This window comes from Narcine bancroftii, chromosome 5 (assembly GCF_036971445.1).
Source record: "Narcine bancroftii isolate sNarBan1 chromosome 5, sNarBan1.hap1, whole genome shotgun sequence".
NCBI classification, from domain to species: Eukaryota; Metazoa; Chordata; class Chondrichthyes; order Torpediniformes; family Narcinidae; genus Narcine; species Narcine bancroftii.
This window is the reverse complement of record NC_091473.1, coordinates 68,856,471-68,876,459: the sequence shown is the minus strand read 5'-3', so window position 1 is coordinate 68,876,459 and position 19,989 is coordinate 68,856,471. Positions and strand designations below refer to the sequence as shown.

Below are 19,989 nucleotides of genomic sequence, written 5' to 3'. Positions count from 1 at the left end.
GCTCCTTACAGGTTTGCGGTGAAGTCCTGGATGTATGGCACTGGATATCTGTCCAGCCTGGTGGCCTCATTGAGGTGGCGGTAATCCCCTAAAGTTTTCCAACCGTCTGTCGCCTTGGGCACCATGTAGAGTGGGGAGGCCCAGGGGCTGTCAGAGTGTCGCATGATGGTGAACTCTTCCATTTTTCAAAATTCTTCCTTTGCAAGGTTGAACTTTTCAGTGGGAATGTGACGCACCCTGGTGTGAAAGGGCAGAATGTGATGCTGCACCCCGTACTTAGTTTCTGCTGAGATAAAGTGAGGTATTGTGATGGAAGGGAATTTGGTCACAATCCGATCAAACTTGTTGTCGACGTTGGCTTCTGAGTGTAGATGGGGTGGGGGGGAGGTGGTAAGCTTTGGTTCCCTCAAGAGAGAGGGTCTGAAAAGTTTTGGCATGCACCAGTCTATGCCCCTTGACATCCACCAATAGAGAGTGTGCCCTGAGGAAATCTGCCCTCAGGAGTGGCTGTCGTATGGTCGCCAGTGTGAATTTCCAGGTGAACTGGTTGTTTCCAAAGTGGAGGGGTATGGTGCGGGTGCCGTAAGTCTGAATTGTTGACCGCTCTTAGGCACTGGCCCACACTTCTGTTGTGGGTATCAGAATTAGAAGGGGGAAGGACACTGACTTCTGGCCTCGTGTCAACTAGGAACTGGCAGCCTGACAAGGAATCCTGAACGTGCAGGAGACTGTCTTGTAGGCTGGCCACTGCTGCCATCAATGTTAGTCAGCTCTGGTGTTTCCCTGGAATGCACAGGGGGAGCAGCATCGATGGGCTTTGGAACCCCACCATTTGATGATAGAAACAGTATCGTTCACCGTTGGGATCCTCTGGTTGGTTGGCTGTCTTGTCGCTCGTTGTTGCGGGGGGAGATGTGGTCACTTGCTCCAATTTTCTGCTTGAGTCCCTTTTCGCCATCCAGAGTGCCTCCGCTCGAGCAGCTACCTTTATGGGGTGGCTGAAGTCCTCCTCCGCGATCAGCTGTCGGATGTCGTCCGGCAGTCCCTCCAGAAAAATCTGCTCAAAGAGCAGACAAGGATAGTGCCTATTGGTTAAAGTGAGCATGTTGCTCATGAGGGTGGAAGGGATCCTGTCCCCCAAGCCGTCCATGTGCAACAATCAGGCTGCACATTCGTGCTCCGAGAGCCCGAAAGTGTGGTTTAATAACTCTTTGAGGCCCACTTATTTCCCTTGCTCTGGAGGTTGCTGAAGGAAATCGATGATCCTGGTTGCTGTCTTTTGCTTGAGGGAGCTCACGGTGTAGTAATGCATGGCATTGGTGCTGGTGTCAAATGGTGAATTGTGCCTCGGCCTGTTGGAACCACACCCATGGTTGTGACGTCCAGAAGGTCAGAAACTTCAATGAAGTCGCGTTGATTGAAGGTTGCTCGTCCATCTTCTGGTCTAAATTGCCGTTTGAACCTGTCATGGACACCAATGTAGCGTGTGGCTGCGGTTATAGCTTAGGGTTAGAGCTCTAGAGAAGACACGCTCACTCAAGAATACAAGTGGTATGACATACTGGGTCATTTGTTCTGCCTTTTATAGGCCAGCTGAGCCTTGCTGCTACATCATCAGCAGGCGTGACTTTATGCTCCACTGATTGCTGATTGGTGGCTTTACGATCCGCCAATTGCTGATTGGTTTATTTCCTCCATTGCTATTATGGTCTATGGAAGAAGGCTGTGGAGGCCCATGTTGCCTGCTCGATCGTAGTGTTCGGACATTGCTACTTGTGTTGGGCTGTGGAGTAGGCCGCAGGTCGCTACAGAGCTCAATGCAAGAGTGTATAATTGGTGAATGATCTCTCCACCACAGTCTGTCTATGTTGGTAGCAGAATGTTTAGCGCTATTATGCTGACTACTAGTGCAACTCATGGATGTGTGCTCAGCCCATTCTTGTTCACACTACAGAGTCAACTCCAACAGTGTCATCGAGTTTGCAGATGATACAGAAGTAGTTGGGTCTCATTAGCAACAATGAGTCACACTACAAAGAAGAGGTGGAAAATCTTGTGAAATGGTGTGAGAGTAACAACCTGTCTCAACGTGGACAAGACGAAGGAGATGATTGTGGACCTCAGGAGGACCAGAGACATCATCCTCCACTATACATTAACGCAGTGGTTCTCAACCTTTTTCTTTCCACTCACATACCACTTTTAAGTAATCTCTAAGCCATAGGTGCTCTGATTAGTAAGGGATTGCTTACGATATGTGGGTGGAAAGAAAATGGTTGAAACCACTGTTTTAATCGTACCAAATTGACTCATTATGTGAGTAGTTGGGTCTCATTAGATCATAGAAAGGATATGCTGAATTATTTCTCAAAGGAGGCACCAATGCACTGGAATCTATGCTGTGGGCATAGAGGTAAGTGAAGCAATTGTTTCCCAGGCAGCCTTTAATGGTGAATTATTGTTTGCAGGATTCCAAGCAAGTCTCTCAATGTTAAATTAAAATTCCATCCTTGGGTTAGCACATACCGTGTGGGTGGTGTTTTCTTAAATTCTGACTTACAAAATCAATTTGCACGTAAATGGGACATGAGACAAAGCACGCATAAAGTATCTGCCCAGTTAATCTCCTGCAATTAATACCCAATCAACTTCCCCCAGAAGTATTTTCCCCTTTACATAGATATCCAGCTGCAACACATTAACAAACTTTGGAGAAATCAATTAAATAGATTGAAGACAGCCTTCAGAGATAAGCAAGATTTTTAATTCTCATATCTTCAAATTAGAGGCACTTGATATGTTAATCTCCTCCTTCAGGGGTGGGTCGAGACAATTAACATTAATAAGGTGCCGTGCCCAAGCCAGAATGTCCTGTTTAAAGGACTACCATGACATTCAGTACAAAGAGATATTCCAAGAGCAAAATTTCCCACTATAAATTGTGCACGTTCTTTCATTGCCACTATTATATTCTAATGCTGACTGTAACATTCCCACGCTCGCAATAAATTGCATTTTTCCCATGGCCACTATAAATTATGGATGTTCTTTCAATGCTGCTATTATATTCCCACGTTTGCTATAAAGTGGTCTTTCCCATGGCCACTCTAAATTGTGTGCGTTCTTTCAACATGTAAAAATATTCTCGTATAGCGCGCATGCATATAATGCACAGAGAGGTGCCTGGTTTGTAAAAACTCATATGACGTATGTGTTATATCTACAAGAATATGGTAACAGAGTCTGGTGCTTTCAAGCAAAATCCTTAGTGTGTTGGAGGTGAATGATGGATGATCTGCAAACTCCTTTTTAATCATTTCCAGCAGGACCACAGACCTTTCAATCTAAGATATTAAGAAAATGGAGAATGAGGTTGAAATGATCATACCTTGTTTGATACCACAGTGTCTGATGGGTCTGTCTGTGAATCATTGTGATGAATGTTTGAAGTGATCTAGTCATGAAGAAGCTTTAGAAAATGGCAAAGCTGAGTGATTTACAGATCAGAAAACTTTTGTAAGTTTGAAACCTGTGTAGAGTGCCTGATGTTGTTGAAAACACTATTTATGAATCTGCTAGATAATGAATATCACATCTGGGTCCACACTTGAAATTCCAACAGTTCTCGTTCAGCAGTAGGAAGAAGATTGGTCAGAGGTATACAAGTGATTTTTTTTTCCCCATGGTCATTGAGGACCAATACATTGATAATTTCCAAGCACTGATTTACCTTCTTTCTTAGAGGTAGCTTTCTTCTTATACAGTCAACTGGTCTCAGGGATAACTTGCTTCCACGCTAGATCTCTGAACACTGAGGAGACTGTTGTGCCCTGTGCAGGAACCACTGTAGGTGGTAGTAGCAGGGTAGGTTGAGGGTTGCTTAGAATATTATGTACTTCTTTGGTTGTTTGTGTGCATCCTCCTTGTGCTTCTGTCACAGAGAACTAGATGACCAGGGGCTTATCAGATGATCATTTTGAGAAGTTAAGTGTCAGAGATTCCTGTCTAATGGGATGCTTCAGGAAAATTTCAGAACATACTTAAATGTTTTTCTATTTGTCGGTATCAAACTGGTCCTGTGTCTTGTCTTTCCATTATTCGCTGATGATACCATGGTCGTGGGTTGTATAAAAAGGGGCAATGAGTCAGCATACAGGAAGGAGATTGAAAACTTGGCTGAATGGTGCACTAACAATAACCTCGCACTCAGTGTCACTAAAATCAAGGAGCTGATTATTGATTTCAGGAAGGAAAAAACAGAAGGGTACAATCCAATGATCATTGTGGGATCAGAGGTGGAGAGGGTGAGAAAATTAGGTTCTTGGGAGTCACAATCTCAGAAGATCTTTCCTGGAACCAACACACTAATGGCATTGTGAAGAATGCACGGCATTGCCTCTACTTCCTCAGTTTATGGAGGTTTGGTATGACATTGGGAACTACAGCAAATTTCTACAGATGTGTGGTGGAAAAGCTGCATCACTGTCTGGTGTGGAGGCACCAATACCCCTGAATCCTGCAAAAGGTCGTTGACACAGCCCAGGATGTCACAGGCAAAACATTCCCCACCATCAAGAACAGCTACAGGGAGCTCTGCCTTTGGAGAGCAGCAGTAATCATTAAAGATCCACACCACCCAGTGCTTGCTCAGTTCTAATTGCTGTCATCAGGAAAGAGGTATAGGTGTCACAAGACTCATACCACCAGGTTCAGGACAGCTGCTACCCCTCCACCATCAGACTCCTCAATGACAAGCTCAATCAGGGACTCCTTTAAGGACTCTTACTTTTGAACTCTATTAATTCTTTTCCCTCTTTATTGCATAGCCAATTTGTTTATTTTTATTTGTTTACATATATATGTTGAGTGCAGATTTTTTGCACACAAGATAAAGAATCTCAGGGTGGTTTGTAATGCCATGTATGTATTCTGACAATAAATCTGATTTGTTTTAGGTATTCAAGAGCTTTGCCTTGAGATCCAGAATGCAGTTTATTTTATTGATGTGATATGTAAGCTTACCATATTCAGTGAGCACTTTTGTAGTATAGTAAATCTTGCAGCTCAGCATTGTCTTCCTCAAACCAATTGTAGTGAATTATCTTACGAGCCCAGAGGATCCCAAAACTCAGTAGCAACAGATTTCACCAAGACAAATGGTTACTTAAACATAAGTTGCTTTAAATTATCTTTCAACATGAAAACAGGATGAAACTTTAAATTAACTTAACTAATCTAACGTAACCCCTTTCTAATTCTAAGCCAATGTGTATGTAAGTTCAGAAATGTTCTTTGGTTCACAGTCCAATCTCGCTTCTCATTCCTCCAAGTTCACTAGTTGCAGGCAATTCTTATACTGTGCAAAGAATTTAACATTTATGAAGTTCACCAGGCTTTGAAAGGTAAATGTTTATTGCTCAGGAAGGTTCTTGTTGGTTTTCAGAGAGAGATTTGTTGTTTGCTGGACATAAACTGGACCCTTTTAATCAGCCACGTCAGTGTCTTTCCGCAAAAATTTGCCCCATCAGGGTTTTCCAGATGATAACCTCTTTCTTTCAGGTCACAACAGAGTTCCTTTTTGTTTCTCTTATTTCAAATGAAATATTAGGCAGCCAGTCCTCTCCTCTTGTATAGACCAGGCTGAACTAAGCACTCACAACCCATCTTCAAAATGGGGTTTTTCCACAAGCTTTCCAGCTTGTCAGGTTCCAGTCCCAGCTGCTGCTGAACTGAATTCTCTCTCTCTCTCTCTCTCTCTCTCAGAGAAAAGACTGTTTTACTCTCCCTACTTGTAAAACCACATGACCCTCTTAGAACAGCAAGCAGCACTCAGACAGACTGCAAGATCTTTTCAAAACAACAATCTGTTAGTGAAATCCCTTGGGCATTCCCCTAAGCTTTTGCAAAGGTATTCAGAGCCGGCCTGTCAAGCTTGAGCAGAGCTCCAGTATTTTAAATGAGATCTGTATTGAAATGTTTGTATGCGACCTACACTAAAAAAACCTGCCACACTTTATCTTCCAAAATCATATCTTTATACAATATAAAACGCAACATATTCTCTCACAATTATATGTTACATTATATCTGAAACAGGAAGAAGGGTTCTCTGCGAGCAATCTAAAAGGTCAACTCCAACACTCATATGAGGGCTATAGATATAAATAGAGTAAGCAGGCTTTTTCCACTGAGGTTAGGAAAGACAAGAACTAGAGAACACGAGTTAAGGGTGAAAGGTGAAATGTTTGAAGGGAACATAAGGGGGAGCTTCATGCAGAGACTGTTGAAAGTGTGGAATGAACTGCCAGCTGAAATGGTGAATGCAGGCTCAATTTTGACATTTAAAAAGGTTTAGAGGGTGCATGGATGGCAATAGTATGGAGAGCTATGGCCAGGTGTAGGTAATTAGGCAGAATAATAGTTTGGCACAGACTAAATGGGTTGAATAGCTGTAGTTCCTTATGGTTCTATATTAGGAAGAAAAGCAAATGCACAATTACAGAGTATAAAGTTACAACAAAGAGATCAATTAGTACAAACCAAGGCCAGTACAAAAGCACACTTGTGAAGTTCATTCAGGAGCCTGAAGGCTGAGGGAAGAAACTACCTTTGAGACTGTTGGTACATTATTTTGTGCTGCTGTGCCTTCTGTCTGTTGGGAGGAGGAAGAAAGATAGTGTCCAAAGTGTGTTAGGTCCTTCAGTATGTTGACTGTCATTCCTAGGCAGAGGGCGATGTAAATTTTGAACAGAGCAGTGATAAGTCCAGAAAATATACTTTTCATGCTGCACCTGTTGCAATTGTTGGACACCCACTTTCCTTTGTTTCCTAAAATTGTAGAGATCTTGGTGTGCTTTTTTGACCACCATGTCAACCTGATTGATCCTTGTCAGATTATGGCCAATGGATTCAGCATATGATTACAGCGTAGCATTTTTCAAGCTTCTGTCAGTGTTTCTATTGTGACAGAGTATATAGAGGTGTTTGGGAGATAAATTGGGAGAGGTTTGTTAGAGCAGGTCACACACAAACATTTTAAAATCCAAATTTTTGGAGGAGCTTTTGCAAGAGTGCTCAGACTCATGATGGACTGTGGTTTACAAAAGGGCAGCAAATGTAACAACCTGCAGGGCAACTTTGTCAGGAAAACAGAACTTGCTGTTTGGAGGGTCATGTGATCTTTACAGGTAGAGAACATGGATAAAAGCAGGCTTTGCTCTCGGGGGTGGGGGGGAGAGAGAGAGAGAGAGAGAGAAAGAGAAAGAGAAAGAGAAAAGCTGGCAAGCTTTGAAAGACAGCCTGGTCAAAGGACTCTCTGGTGTTTCCTTTGGAATGGGAGGAATGGAAAGGAACTCTGTGGATGTCCTGGAACAAGAAAATCTCTCTCTGAAAACCAACAAGAACCCTTCTGAGTGATAACCATTTGCCTGTTAAGCCTGGTGAACTTTATTAATGTTAACTTCTGTGCACAGTACAAGAATTGCCTGCAACCAGTGAGATTGGACTGTTAACCAAAGAACTTTGCTGAACTTACACACACATTACACAAATGTGCGCTTAGAAATAGAAGGGGGTTAAGTAGATTAGGTGAGTCAGTAGAGATAAGTTAAAGTTTGATTCTATTTTCATGTTCAAAGATAATTAAAAGCTACTTTTGTTTAAGTAACCCTTTGTCATGGTGCATATCTATTGCTGCTGGGTTTTGGGGTCCTCTGGACTCCTAACACTATGTAAAAACAAAGGCTCTGGGATTGATAGAAGATGGAACTGTTGTTATAAATTCTTGATACGGATACAAAGGTTTTGAACTTGAAGAGGAGTAACTTTGATGGTATGAGATGTGAATTGACTAAAATAGATTTGCAAATGTTTCTTAAAGGACTAATGGTAGAAATGCAATGGCAATCGTTTAAGGATAGCTTGGAGCAAGTGCAGAAAATGTACATCCCAGTTTGTACGAAGATTAAATCGAGGAGGGTAGCACATCCGTGGCTAACAAGGGAGATCTGAGAGAGTGTCAAATCCAAAGAAGGAGCTTACAAATTATCCAAAAAGAATAATATCCCTGATGATTGGGAGAAATTCAGAGTTCTGCAGAGGAGGACAAAAGGATTAATTAGGAAAGGTAAAAGGGATTATGAGAGGAAGCTGGGAGGAAACATAAAAACTGACTGTAAAAGCTTTTATAGATACATTAAGAGAAAGAGGTTAATTAAGACAAGTGTGGGTCTGTTCCGGACAGAAATGGGTGAGTTGATCATGGGGAACAAGGGTATGGCAGACTGTTTAAATGACTATTTTAGTTCTATCTTCACCAAGGAAGACATAACTAATCTAAAGGAAATTATTGAGGATCGGGGATCTATTATGACAGAGGGACTAAAGGAAATAATTGTAAGTCGAGAAGTTGTATTAGTTAAATTGCAGGGATTAAAGGCGGATAAATCCCCGGGGCCAGATAGTCTGCATCCGAGAGTGCTGAAAGAAGTAGCCCAGGAAATAGTGGATGTGTTGGTGATAATGTTTCTTTGGATACTGGATTAGTTCCTGAGGATTGGAGGGTGGCCAACGTAACCCCACTCTTTAAGAAGGGAGGGAGAGAGAAATTGGGAAACTACAGACCAGTTAGCCTGACATCGGTAGTAGGGAAGGTGCTAGAATTGGATATTAAAGATGCAATTGCAGTACATTTGGAAAGTAGTGGTATCATCACACAGAGTCAGCATAGCTTTGTGAAGGGGAAATCATGTCTGATGAATCTAATAGAGTTTTTTGAGGATGTAACCAGTAGAGTGGATAGGGGAGAACCAGTTGATGTGGTATATCTGGACTTTAGTAAGCCGTTTGATAAGGTTCCGCACAGAAGACTAGCGTATAAACCTAAAGAGCATGGTATAAGAGGTATGGTATTAAGGTGGATAGAGAATTGGTTGAGGGACAGGAAGCAAAGAGTAGGAATAAATGGGTTCTTTTCAGAATGGCAGCCAGTGACTAGTGGGGTACCACAGGGCTCAGTACTGGGGCTGCAGTTGTTTATGATATTTATCAACGACTTAGATGTGGGAATAGATAGCAGTATCTCGAAATTTGCACACGATACGAAGTTGGGTGGCAGGGTTAGCTGAGTGGAGGATGCTAGGAGAATGCAGGGTGATTTGGCCAAGTTAGGCGAGTGGGCCAGGACGTGGCAGATGCAGTATAATGTGGATAAATGCGAGGTTATCCATTTTGGAGTTAAGAAGAGGAAAGAGGATTATTATTTAAATGGTATCTGTTTAGGAAAAGGGGAGATGCAGCGAGTCTTGGGTGTTGCTGTGCATCAGTCGTTGAAAGTGGGCATGCAGGTGCAGCAGGCAGAGAGGAGGGTATGTTGGCATTCATAGCTAGAGGATTTGAGTACAGGAGTAGGAAGATCCTGCTGCATCTGTACAGGGCCTTGGTGAGACCACACCTGGAGTACTGTGCTTGGTCGCCTTATCTGAGGAAGGATATTCTTGCCTTGGAGGGGATGCAGAGAAGGTTCTGTCCAATGCTGGGAAAAACCAGAACCAGGGGCCATAGTTTAAGGAAAAGGGGGAATTTTTTTAGGACTGAGAGGAGGAAAAATTTCTTCTCTCAGAGAGTGGTAAATGTGTGGAATTCTTTGCCACAGGAAGTAGTTGAGGCCGGTTCCCTGTCAATATTTAAGTGTAGGTTAGATTTGGCCCTTGTGGCCAAGGGGATAGAGGGTATGGGGAGAAGGCAGGAACCGGTTATTGATCAGCCATGATCATAATGAATGGCGGTGTAGGCTTGAGGGGCCAAATGGCCTACTCCTACACCTATTTTCTATGTTGTGTGTCATTGGGTCTTGTAAGGACTTGGTATTAAAGATACTTTGTAAGTCTTGATCCCTCTGACTGATCTGGATGTTCATGACAGATTGACATTTTTTTAAGGTGTAATCTACCTTTCTTCCACAGAGATATGTCGTTTTTTTTTTTCATTTTGTTTTTACTTCTATGATTTTTCATTTTGCTCTCATTTCCCATCGGTTTTGTACAGGTCTTGTAAGCTCTAATCCTGTCTTTTGAATCCTTGTTCAGAAATATGTAATATATCACATAATTTATCAGTGTTTACATTTCTGGCCTTTTAAAACAATTATATATTTGACTTTTTCCAGTTTGAATTTAATTCCAGAATTCTAATGGAAAAGCAATAAATTTATTGCACTTCCACATTATTTACTTTATAGTATAAATTGTTATAATTTGTTAATGTTTATATTGAGTGTTAATTGGGTTAACAATTGTATCCTGTGACATTTTGAAAGTTATACTTTTGTTTGTTTTCTTCTCACAGCAACTAACAAACCATATTCGGGAAACTCTTCCAGCATTGCGAGACAAACTTCAGAGACAGTTATCATGTTTAGAAAAAGAGGTGGAAGTTTTTAAAGACTGCCGAGCTGATGACCCTGCCCTAACAACCAAAGTTCTCTTGCTGTATGTTACATGCCCTTACTTTGTTGTAAAACTGCTGTGTTTGATGTCTGATATGGATTATCTGGGTATATTCTGTGAAATAGTTATTTCCTTTTAGCTTGGATCTACACTATTTTGAACAGTATATTTTAAAATTATGGATTACACTTCCAAAATAATAACAAAATTCAACAATGCAAACAAATTTTTATGTAAATAAGTTCCAATTTTGCATTTACTTACAAGGCAAATTTGTATCAATTCATGATATTTTTAGTAGGGCCTTGGTTTAGATAATTGTACAATATACTCAAAGATGGACCATGGATGGAAGAATCTGTTTACTTGGTTAGATTTGAGCAAATTTTCTCACCATTGTCAATTATCTCTGGATATCCTTACATGATAAAAGATTTGTGAATTTGAGCTTTGAATATTTCATTTTGTTCAATGTTCATAGCTTTTTTGCTGAGAATGTTCAATATTTCTTCAACTATCCTGTGGATATTAAAGTTTAATGGTAGTTCTTTCCAATTCTCTAAATCTTCCTGTATATTTTTTAATTAATGGTTCATAGTTTAATTTGTATAAATGTTTTAGGTTGTTATCTATTCTGATACCAAGGTAACGTATCGCCTGTGATTGCCATTTAAAAAGGGTTTCTTTTTAAAAATTCTGTATAATCCACTTTGTTCATTGGCATCACTTCGCTTTTATTGTTGTTAATCTTGTACCCTGATATCTCTCCATACTCCTCCAGTTTTGTATGTAGTTTTTTTAATTGACTTATCTGGTTCTGTTAAATATACTATGATGTCATCTACAAGTAGGCTGATTTTATATTCTTTCTCTTTTATTTTTATTCCTTTTATCATAGTTTCCTTTCTTATCAGCTCTGCCAGTGTTTTAATAACCAAAGCAAACAGTGAATGGGATAATGGGCATCCCTGTCTTGTTGACCTGCTTAATTTAAAGTGATCTGATACATATCCATTTATTACTACCTTTGCTAATGGTCCATTATATAATGCTCTAATCCAGTTAATAAATTTTTCCAGTAGTTTAAATTTCTGTAACAGTTTAAACAAATAATTCCACTCTACCCTGTCGAAGGCTTTCTCTGCGTCTAACGTAACAGCTACAGTTGGGGTTTTATTTATTTGTGCTGCATGAATTAAATTGATAAGTTTACAAACATTATCAGCTGCCCGTCTTTTTTTTAACAAATCCAGTTTGGTCTTGCCTTACTAGTTTCGGTACACAGTCATTCAGTCAGTTTGCTAATAATTTTGCTATTAATTTATAATCTGTATTCAATAATGATTTTGGTCTGTATGATATTGGCAATAGCGGGTCTTTTCCCTCTTTTGGAATTACTGTGATTATTGCTGTTTTACATGATCCTGGTAAGTTTTGGGTCTCTTCTACTTTATTCATTACTTCTAGGAGGGGAGGGATTAATAGATTCCTAAAAAACTTTATAAAACTCTATAGGGAATCAATCTTCACCTGGTGTTTTATTGTTTGGTAGTTTCATTAATATATCTTCAGTCTTAAAAGGTTCTATCCATTTATTTTGTTCTTCTATTTGGAGATGTGGTAGTTCAATATTAGGTAAAAATTTGTCAATTTTGTCATTTTTTTTCCTTTATTTTCAGTTTGGTATAATTGTTTATAGAATCTTTAAAAATTTTCATTAATCTCCAATGGATTATATGTGATCTGCTTATCACCTTTTCTTGTCACTAGAATGGTTCTTTTAACTTGTTCTGTTTTAAGTTGCCAGGCCAATATTTTGTGTTTTCTCTCCCAGTTCATAATATTTTTGATTTGTTTTCATTATATTTTTCTCTATATGTTTTTAGTGTTTCATAGTTTAATTTTTTCTCTGCCAGTTCTCTCTTTTTCTCTGTATCTTCTCTTTCTGCTAATTCCTTTTCTATGATTGTTATCTCTTTTTCCAACTGCTCTATTTGCCGATTATATTCCTTTTTAATTTTAGTCATATACCTAATTATTTGTCCTCTATAAAGGCCTTCATTGGTTCCATAAAATTAATTTATCTTTTACTGATTCCATATGTATCTCGAAGTATACTTTAATTTGCTGTTCAATATATTCTTTGAAATCTTGAATTTTTAACAGTGTAGGGTTTAGTCTCCATCTATATGTCTTTGGTGGGACATCCTCTAATTTGATTGTTAATAACAAGGGAGAGTGATCAGATAATAATCTTGCTTTATATTCTGTTTTTTTAACTCTTCCTTGGATCTGTACTGATAACAAAAACATGTCTATTCTTGAGTAGGTCTTATGTCTATTTGAGTGGTGTGAATATTCTCTCTCTTTTGGGTGTTGCTTCCTCCATATATCAATTAGTTTCATATCCTGCATTGCTTTTAGTGTAAATTTAGTAACTTTATTCTTATTGTTAATTATCTTCCAAGTTTTGTCTATCATTGCGTCCATGTTGAAGTTGAAATCCCCTCCAAGCAAGATATGTCCCTGTGTATCTGCTATCTTCAGGAAGATGTTTTGCATAAATTCTTGGTCTTCTTTGTTAGGTGCATAGATGTTTAGTAAATTCCAAAATTCAAAATAAATCTGTCATTACATATCTGCCTGCTGGAACCGTTATTATTAGGATGAATGTATTCACACAAGTGCAATATCTATTCTAAACATTACCAATTCCCCTGACAGAATTTTTTTTGCAAAACTGAAGAAAATAGTAAGGAAATTTTTATGGAAAGGGAAGAAATCAAGAATAGCACTAGAAAAATTAACATGGAGTTACAAACAAGGAGAGTTACACATACCAAACTTCAAAAATTACTACAGGGCAGCACAGTTAAGGTACTTAACCAGATTTTTATCAGAGAGGAGAAAAACCAGACTGGACTAAGATAGAATTAGACAAATTGGGAGAAAATATCCTAGAACATATACTTTATAAATGGGATGAAAAATTGGTGCAATACAACAATTCACCAGTACTACATCACAATCTTAAATTATGGAAAAGAATACACCTGGAAGAAAAAAAGATAAATTATCAAATACCAAAAATAATATTAACACAAAACCCATTAATCCCCTTTAAAATAGATAATTTATTTTTCAAGGAATGGGATAGAAAAGCAATCAAGAAAATAGAAGATTGCTTTTTTGGAAATAATTTATTAATGTTTGAACAATTAAAAGATAAATATGGAATAACATAAGGTACAATGTTTACACATCACCAATTGAAAACTTATTTAAAAGGTAAGCTTGAGATTACCAGAAAGTAGCAACTATGAATTAATCACAGTGATAATTAAATAAATTATTACCAACGTGTACATCAAATTGCAATATAAGGAAGAGGATGAAACAAAGTATAAACCAAAACAAAATTGGGAAAAAGATTTAAACATAGAGATAAAGAGTGAAACATGAGAGAAGTTATGTATAGGAACAATGAGGAACATGATAAATATTAGATTATGTATGATACAATATAACTGACAACATAGATTATATATTACTCCTCAAAAATTAAAAGAGTGGTACCCAACACCATCGGATCGATGCTTTCGCTGTAAACAAGAGACTGGAACAACGTTACATGAAATTTGGACATGTTCAAAAGTGAAAACTTTCTGGGAATATCTAAACCTAATAAACAAAATCACAAAAAATAATATACCAAAAGATCCAAAAAAATTATGTTAAATAATATAAAAGACAAAAAAACTAGGCCTAAAATTAGTCAAAGCCCAAATAAAATTTATTATGATAACACTAGCAGTAACAAAAAAATGTATTATGACAACCTGGAAAATGGAAACAAGCCTTAAAATACAACAGTGGTTTACAGAAATGAACAAGTGTATTCCATTAGAAAAAATTACATACAATCTGATAGACAAGTGTACATTATTCGAACAAATTAGGGAACCATACATAAAATGTCAGAGAATGCAGACCACAAACCTCCATCTCTTAAAACAACATAATTATAAGCACAATAAGATTTAAATAGATGAAAGTGGACGATATGACTTTTTTCTTTTTTGTTTTTTGTTATTTCTTTGTTTTATGTATTTTATTATTTATTGATTTTTGAAGAGTGGTAGGGAAGGGGAGCAGGATGAAAGGGAGAAAAAGAATAAATGTCACTGTATATATTGATGATGATCATTTGTGGATGTTATTGATATGACAATGCAAGAAATAAAAAAAACTATCCTGTGGATATATATTTCTGGATTTCATTCTGAAATAGGCTTCGCCTAAAAATGCTCTGGTTCTTAATAGACCAATTTTTGCTCCTCCCATGTGGTTCTTTTAGTGATTAGGTTCTTAACTCTGTGTCCATTGGTCAACAATCCTTCTGGCAGTGCAAATTTATACCAGCACAAATATACATGTCCATCCCCTATTGCACATGCATAGATGCTTCATCACTCATCAATCTTTGCAATCTTCTTGATGTTCTAGGTTTTATTCTCTTTTGAATGAGCCTTTGTCTTTCCCCTGCTTTTTTCTGTCAAGATACTTTTTTCAGCTCCCTTAGCAAACAATAATCCCATTAGCCCGCATGCCAAATTATTTTCAATGAGAAAATCAATATCCTTAGATTTTATTGATTTTTTACTGATGATAATTTTCCATTTTATGTTCCAATTTGATGATTAGTCATACAATTGGATTTTTGAGACTACTGAATAATATGTTGGAGGTTCAGAAAATTTATTGCATTGAAGTTGATCTGAAATTGAAAGGGTAAGTACACACTTAGAAATAGAGCAAAACATGAGATTTTTACTGTGCACAGATGTTCGGGTCATGTTGACCTCTCGCTCCATTGCCTTGGAGCAAATCTTGATTAAATCCAGACCCGTCTATCCACTGTGAGAATTCTCATCAGTGATTTTTATCGGTGCTTGTATCCCTCCCAATGCCAATTTGATAGTTGCATGATGTGGTCAGTAAACAAGAGATGCCCCACCGTGATGCACTACAAATCATGGTCAGTGATTTTAATCCGGCCTGTCTCAAGAAAACCCTGCCAAATTACCACCATCATGTAACCTGCTTTTCCAGAGGTCATAACATATCAAGATAAGGAAGGCCTACTGTTCTTTCTTGAGATCACATTTTGGCAAGTTGGATCACCGAGCTGTGCTCCTTCTGCCTTCCTACAGAGAGAGGCTCTGAAGATCGGACAGCCAGAAGGTGGTCACGGGAGGCTGAACAGCAGTTATAGAAATGCCTCAAGTTAGTGGATTGTGCGATGTTTGAGAACACAACTGAGGATCTGAATGATTACATTAGGGCAGTTACAGACTTTATCAAAACACCTGTGGATGAGTGTGTCCCCACCAAATTGTCAAGGGTTTTCCCCAACTAGATTCCAGACGAGAATGGAAATAATGAAAGGTACCCGAGAGCTGCGGCAGGGCCTTAATGACATAACCTGCTACAAAACCTAATTCATTGTTGTAGGAGACAGCAAAACTTCACTCCCAGAGGAACTTGATGCCTTCTACACCTGATTTGACCACCACTGTGCATCTCAATGTCCCCTAATGATTCTCTACTGTCAGTACATGAGGAAAATGTGTGGGCTTACTTCAGGAGAATAAATCCAAGGAAATCATTCGATCTGAACAGAGTACCTGGTCGAATACTGAAAACCTATGTTAACCAACTGGCCAATGTATTAATGGATAATGGATGTCTTCAACATCACACTCCAGCAGGGTGTGGTACGCACATGTTTCAAACAAGGCTCAAGTCATACTGGTGCCCAAGAAACGTGTGGTAAGCTGCCTAAATCACTACCAATCAGTGGCACTCGCATCCACAGTGATAAAATGTTTTGAGATGCTGTGCTGAAGCATATCAGCGCCTGTATGAGCAGCAACATGAATCTGTTTCAATTTGTTTACTGCAGCAACAGGTATACGGCAAAAGCCGTATAGTCAAAGCTCTGAAGCAAATGGACAGCCAAGATGCTTACCGTCAGAATGTTTTTTTAATTGACTACAGTTCAGCATCTAAAACCATTATCTCCTCAAAGCTGATCAGTAGACTCCAAAACATGAGCCTCAATACCCAATATGTAATTGGATCCTTGATTTCTTCACCTCCAGACCATTGATTAATAAGAACATCTCCATGATCTTCATCAGTACCGGAGAATCATGGGGCTTCAAAATTGGCCCTCTGCTCTCCTCGCTTTACACCTATGACTGTGTGGTTCGGTATGACAACATCACCATCTACAAATTTTCTGATGATACCATGGTAGTAGGCTGTTTAAAAAGGGGTGATGAGTCAGCATACAGGAGGGAGATTAAAAATTAGACTGAGTGATTTACTAACAACAGCTTTGCACTCAATGTCACCAAAACCAAGGAGCTGTTTGTAGACTTTTGGAAGGGAAAAACAGAGGCGTACAATCCAGTGATCAGTGGAGGATTAGAGATGAAGAGGGTGAGCAAATTTAAATTCCTCGGAGTCACTATCTCAGAGGACCTTTGTTGGACCCAACGTGCTAATGTCATCATGAAGAAAGCACATGAGAGCCTTTACCTAAGGAGTTTGCAGAGGTTTGGTATGACAATAGAAACCTTGGTGAACTACAGATATGTAATGGAAAGTGTGCTGACCAGCTGCATCACGGTCTTGTATGGGAGCCCCAATATCTTTGAGCGGAATGCCCTGCAAAAGCTAATGGGTACAACCCAGGACATCATCGAGCAAATCTCCGTAGAATGTTGATGTCAGAGAGCTGTAGAAATCATCAAGGAACCACACCAGCCAGGACCTGCTCTGTACTCACTGCTGCCATCAGGAAAGAAGTATAGATGCCACAAGACTCCTATCAGCAGGATCAGGAACAGTTGCCACCCCTCCACCATCAGACTCCTAAACAACAAACCCAATCAGAGAGTTACTTTGCACATTATTTATTACTGATTTTTTTCTGCATGGGAGAGTCAGTTTGTTTACTTTCTATCTTTTGTATATGTATTTTTTCTTGTCCTGATAAGTAGAAATTCTGCCTGGCCTGCAGGAAAAAGCATCTCACAGTTGTATGTGATGTCACATATGCACTCTGACAATAGATCTCAACTTTGACCTACCATTTGCATAATGTGTCAGTGTAAGTGTCTATTATTATTAATCTTTCTATTTTTTAAGAAAATAATATAATATCAAATACATATGACATAAAGTTCAAATAGAAATAAATTAAAATTACAGATAGTGAACAACAGTAAACAAGATACATATGATCCATGTTATTGATTTTAAGAAAAGGAAAAAAATCTATAACTAACCTACTTTCTAACCCCAACCTTTTATGTGAGTGATTATTATCAAAGCCAGGCATCAACTACTAATTTCAATACTAATTGTTCAAGAAATTGAAAAGAGGAGAAAGAAAATACTTTTTTTGAGCAATTATCTGCCAAATTTAAATGACCTAATCAACATATTTTTCACCATTTACAGATTAGGAGCTTCTTAAATTCCTTAATGGTGAGGCTTCCCAAGAATTAGATTTTAATCTTATCTGGGAAGTATATAATTTTAGACCTAATCAGAAAGGATTCTTTCAGCCCTTTATGAACTACTTTTAAGATTTGGTGATAGTTCTTTAGTTAACATTGGGAATATGACTTTCAACAACTGTTTGCTGAAGATACATGGAACTCCATTTTGAAAAATGTACATTTATCCTCTCTCTGTGCGAGACATTCCTTATTATAATTTAAAGTAATCCATAGCGCCCACTATTCCAAAATTCAATTTAGCTAAATTTTATCCCAATATATTTTCTAAATGTGATAAGTGTACATCTCAGGAAGGTACTTTATATCATATATTCTAGTTATGTCCCTCCCTTTGCAACATTATCTTTAATTCTTGATATAAATCTGTCCCCAAGCCCTTTTATTTCTATTTTTGGAATGAGTGGACCAATGGGCTAAATTTTGACTCCACCTCAATCCCATGTGGTTGCTTTTGCTTCCCTGTTACTCGGAGGCTCATTCTGGTGTGATAGAAAGATGTTGTCCCTCTCACATAGACACAATGGTTATTGGATTTGTTGGCATCCTTCTCGCTAGAGAAATTTAGGTGTTCAACTACTAAAACGAGTACTTTTTTTTTCCCTCTCTGGGATTCCTTTTACAATTATTTTCAAGATTTATAGATCAATAATTTTTGCTTTTTATTGTTATTAATCTAAAATTATTTTTACTGCTAATCATTTGGTGGATGATTTCCAAGTGTTTTTTTTATTGCTTCATGGCTACAGAAGTGTGTGTAAATAAGCTGGTACATATCAGGCAAGATGTTTTCTCTTTATTAGTCAAGGCACTTTAGAGAAGATTTAAAAAATAAAAAGGATTATTGAAGACTCAAGTCATTACTGTGTTCAATGAGAAATATTTTTCTCCCTTTCTTGCAATCAGGATGGTAAAGCAGTTTTCTGTGGATTTGGACAAGAAAATTGAAGGATCAGGCAACCAAGTTGATACAGCAGAATTATCAGGTGGAGCAAGAATCAACAAAGTTTTTCATGAGCGATTTCCTTTTGAGCTGGTAAAGGTAAAATTCTTTCCAATCACAACTATCTATGTTATTGCAATTGAACCACCATAAAGGTAAATCATTAAAATAATCAGTAGATTTATGGGCCTTCAGAATTTCAAAATTTAAATCTGCTAAAGCTCTTAAAACTATCAATATACAGCATTGAAAACCTTTGCTGAAGTCCAGGCTGATTATCTACAATAGCTTGATTAACTACTATAAAATACCTGGTATCTAGAATTCAAGCAACTGGCATCTTCAAGCAGCCAGCAAAAAAAATCGAGGAAAATAAATAAATAGATAGATAAATAAATAAATAGCTAGATAGATAGATTTAACTTAGGACATGGAACAGTGCACCAAAGGAGCAGGCCTTTGGCCTATGACTTCTGCGCCAAATTAAACTAAATCTCCGCTACTTACCCTTAATACATATCCTTCTATTGCCTGTGTCTCTTCAAAGCTAATATTGTATCTGATTCCATCACTAGGCCTGCAAACCCTTTCCATGCACCTCCCACTCTCTGTAGAAATTAATAGTATATTTTTTAAAGATGGAAATAATGAAAAGGAGAGGGAACAGAGGGAAGCGATTAATTGACTGAGGGGGTAATAGTGCAAGGTAAATGAAAACCCTCCACCCCATCACAGGAGGTTTTTTTTCATCTTGCCAACCTCTCCTGCACCATCACTTTCTCTGCATCTTAAAAACACTTTTTAAAATTTTCCAAGTTCAGATAAATAGGCTCTGACCTGCTGAGTATTTCCAACATTTTCTGTTTTCATTTTAGATTGGAGCTTTTGTCATAATGCTGATTTAATTATTATTCTTATTGAAGATATTAAGTTTTTGTGTTGTAATTTTGCATTGTGATTTTTAAAGAACATATTCAGTAAAATCCTTTTTAATATGTTTTTGAAACCT

The 19,989-nt window shown here is 38.2% G+C and overlaps 1 protein-coding gene across 7 annotated transcripts in view; it reads left to right on the top strand.

The window, feature by feature from the left end:
• Positions 1-19,989, top strand: part of dnm3a (dynamin 3a) — a 289,034-nt gene that overhangs the window by 106,969 nt on the left and 162,076 nt on the right. For all 7 annotated transcript variants that reach the window (XM_069937733.1, XM_069937731.1, XM_069937730.1 and 4 more), the window contains exons 7-8: positions 10,345-10,487; positions 18,944-19,079. In XM_069937733.1, coding sequence (XP_069793834.1) covers positions 10,345-10,487; positions 18,944-19,079 — 279 coding nt within the window. The remainder of the gene's footprint in view (positions 1-10,344; positions 10,488-18,943; positions 19,080-19,989) is intronic.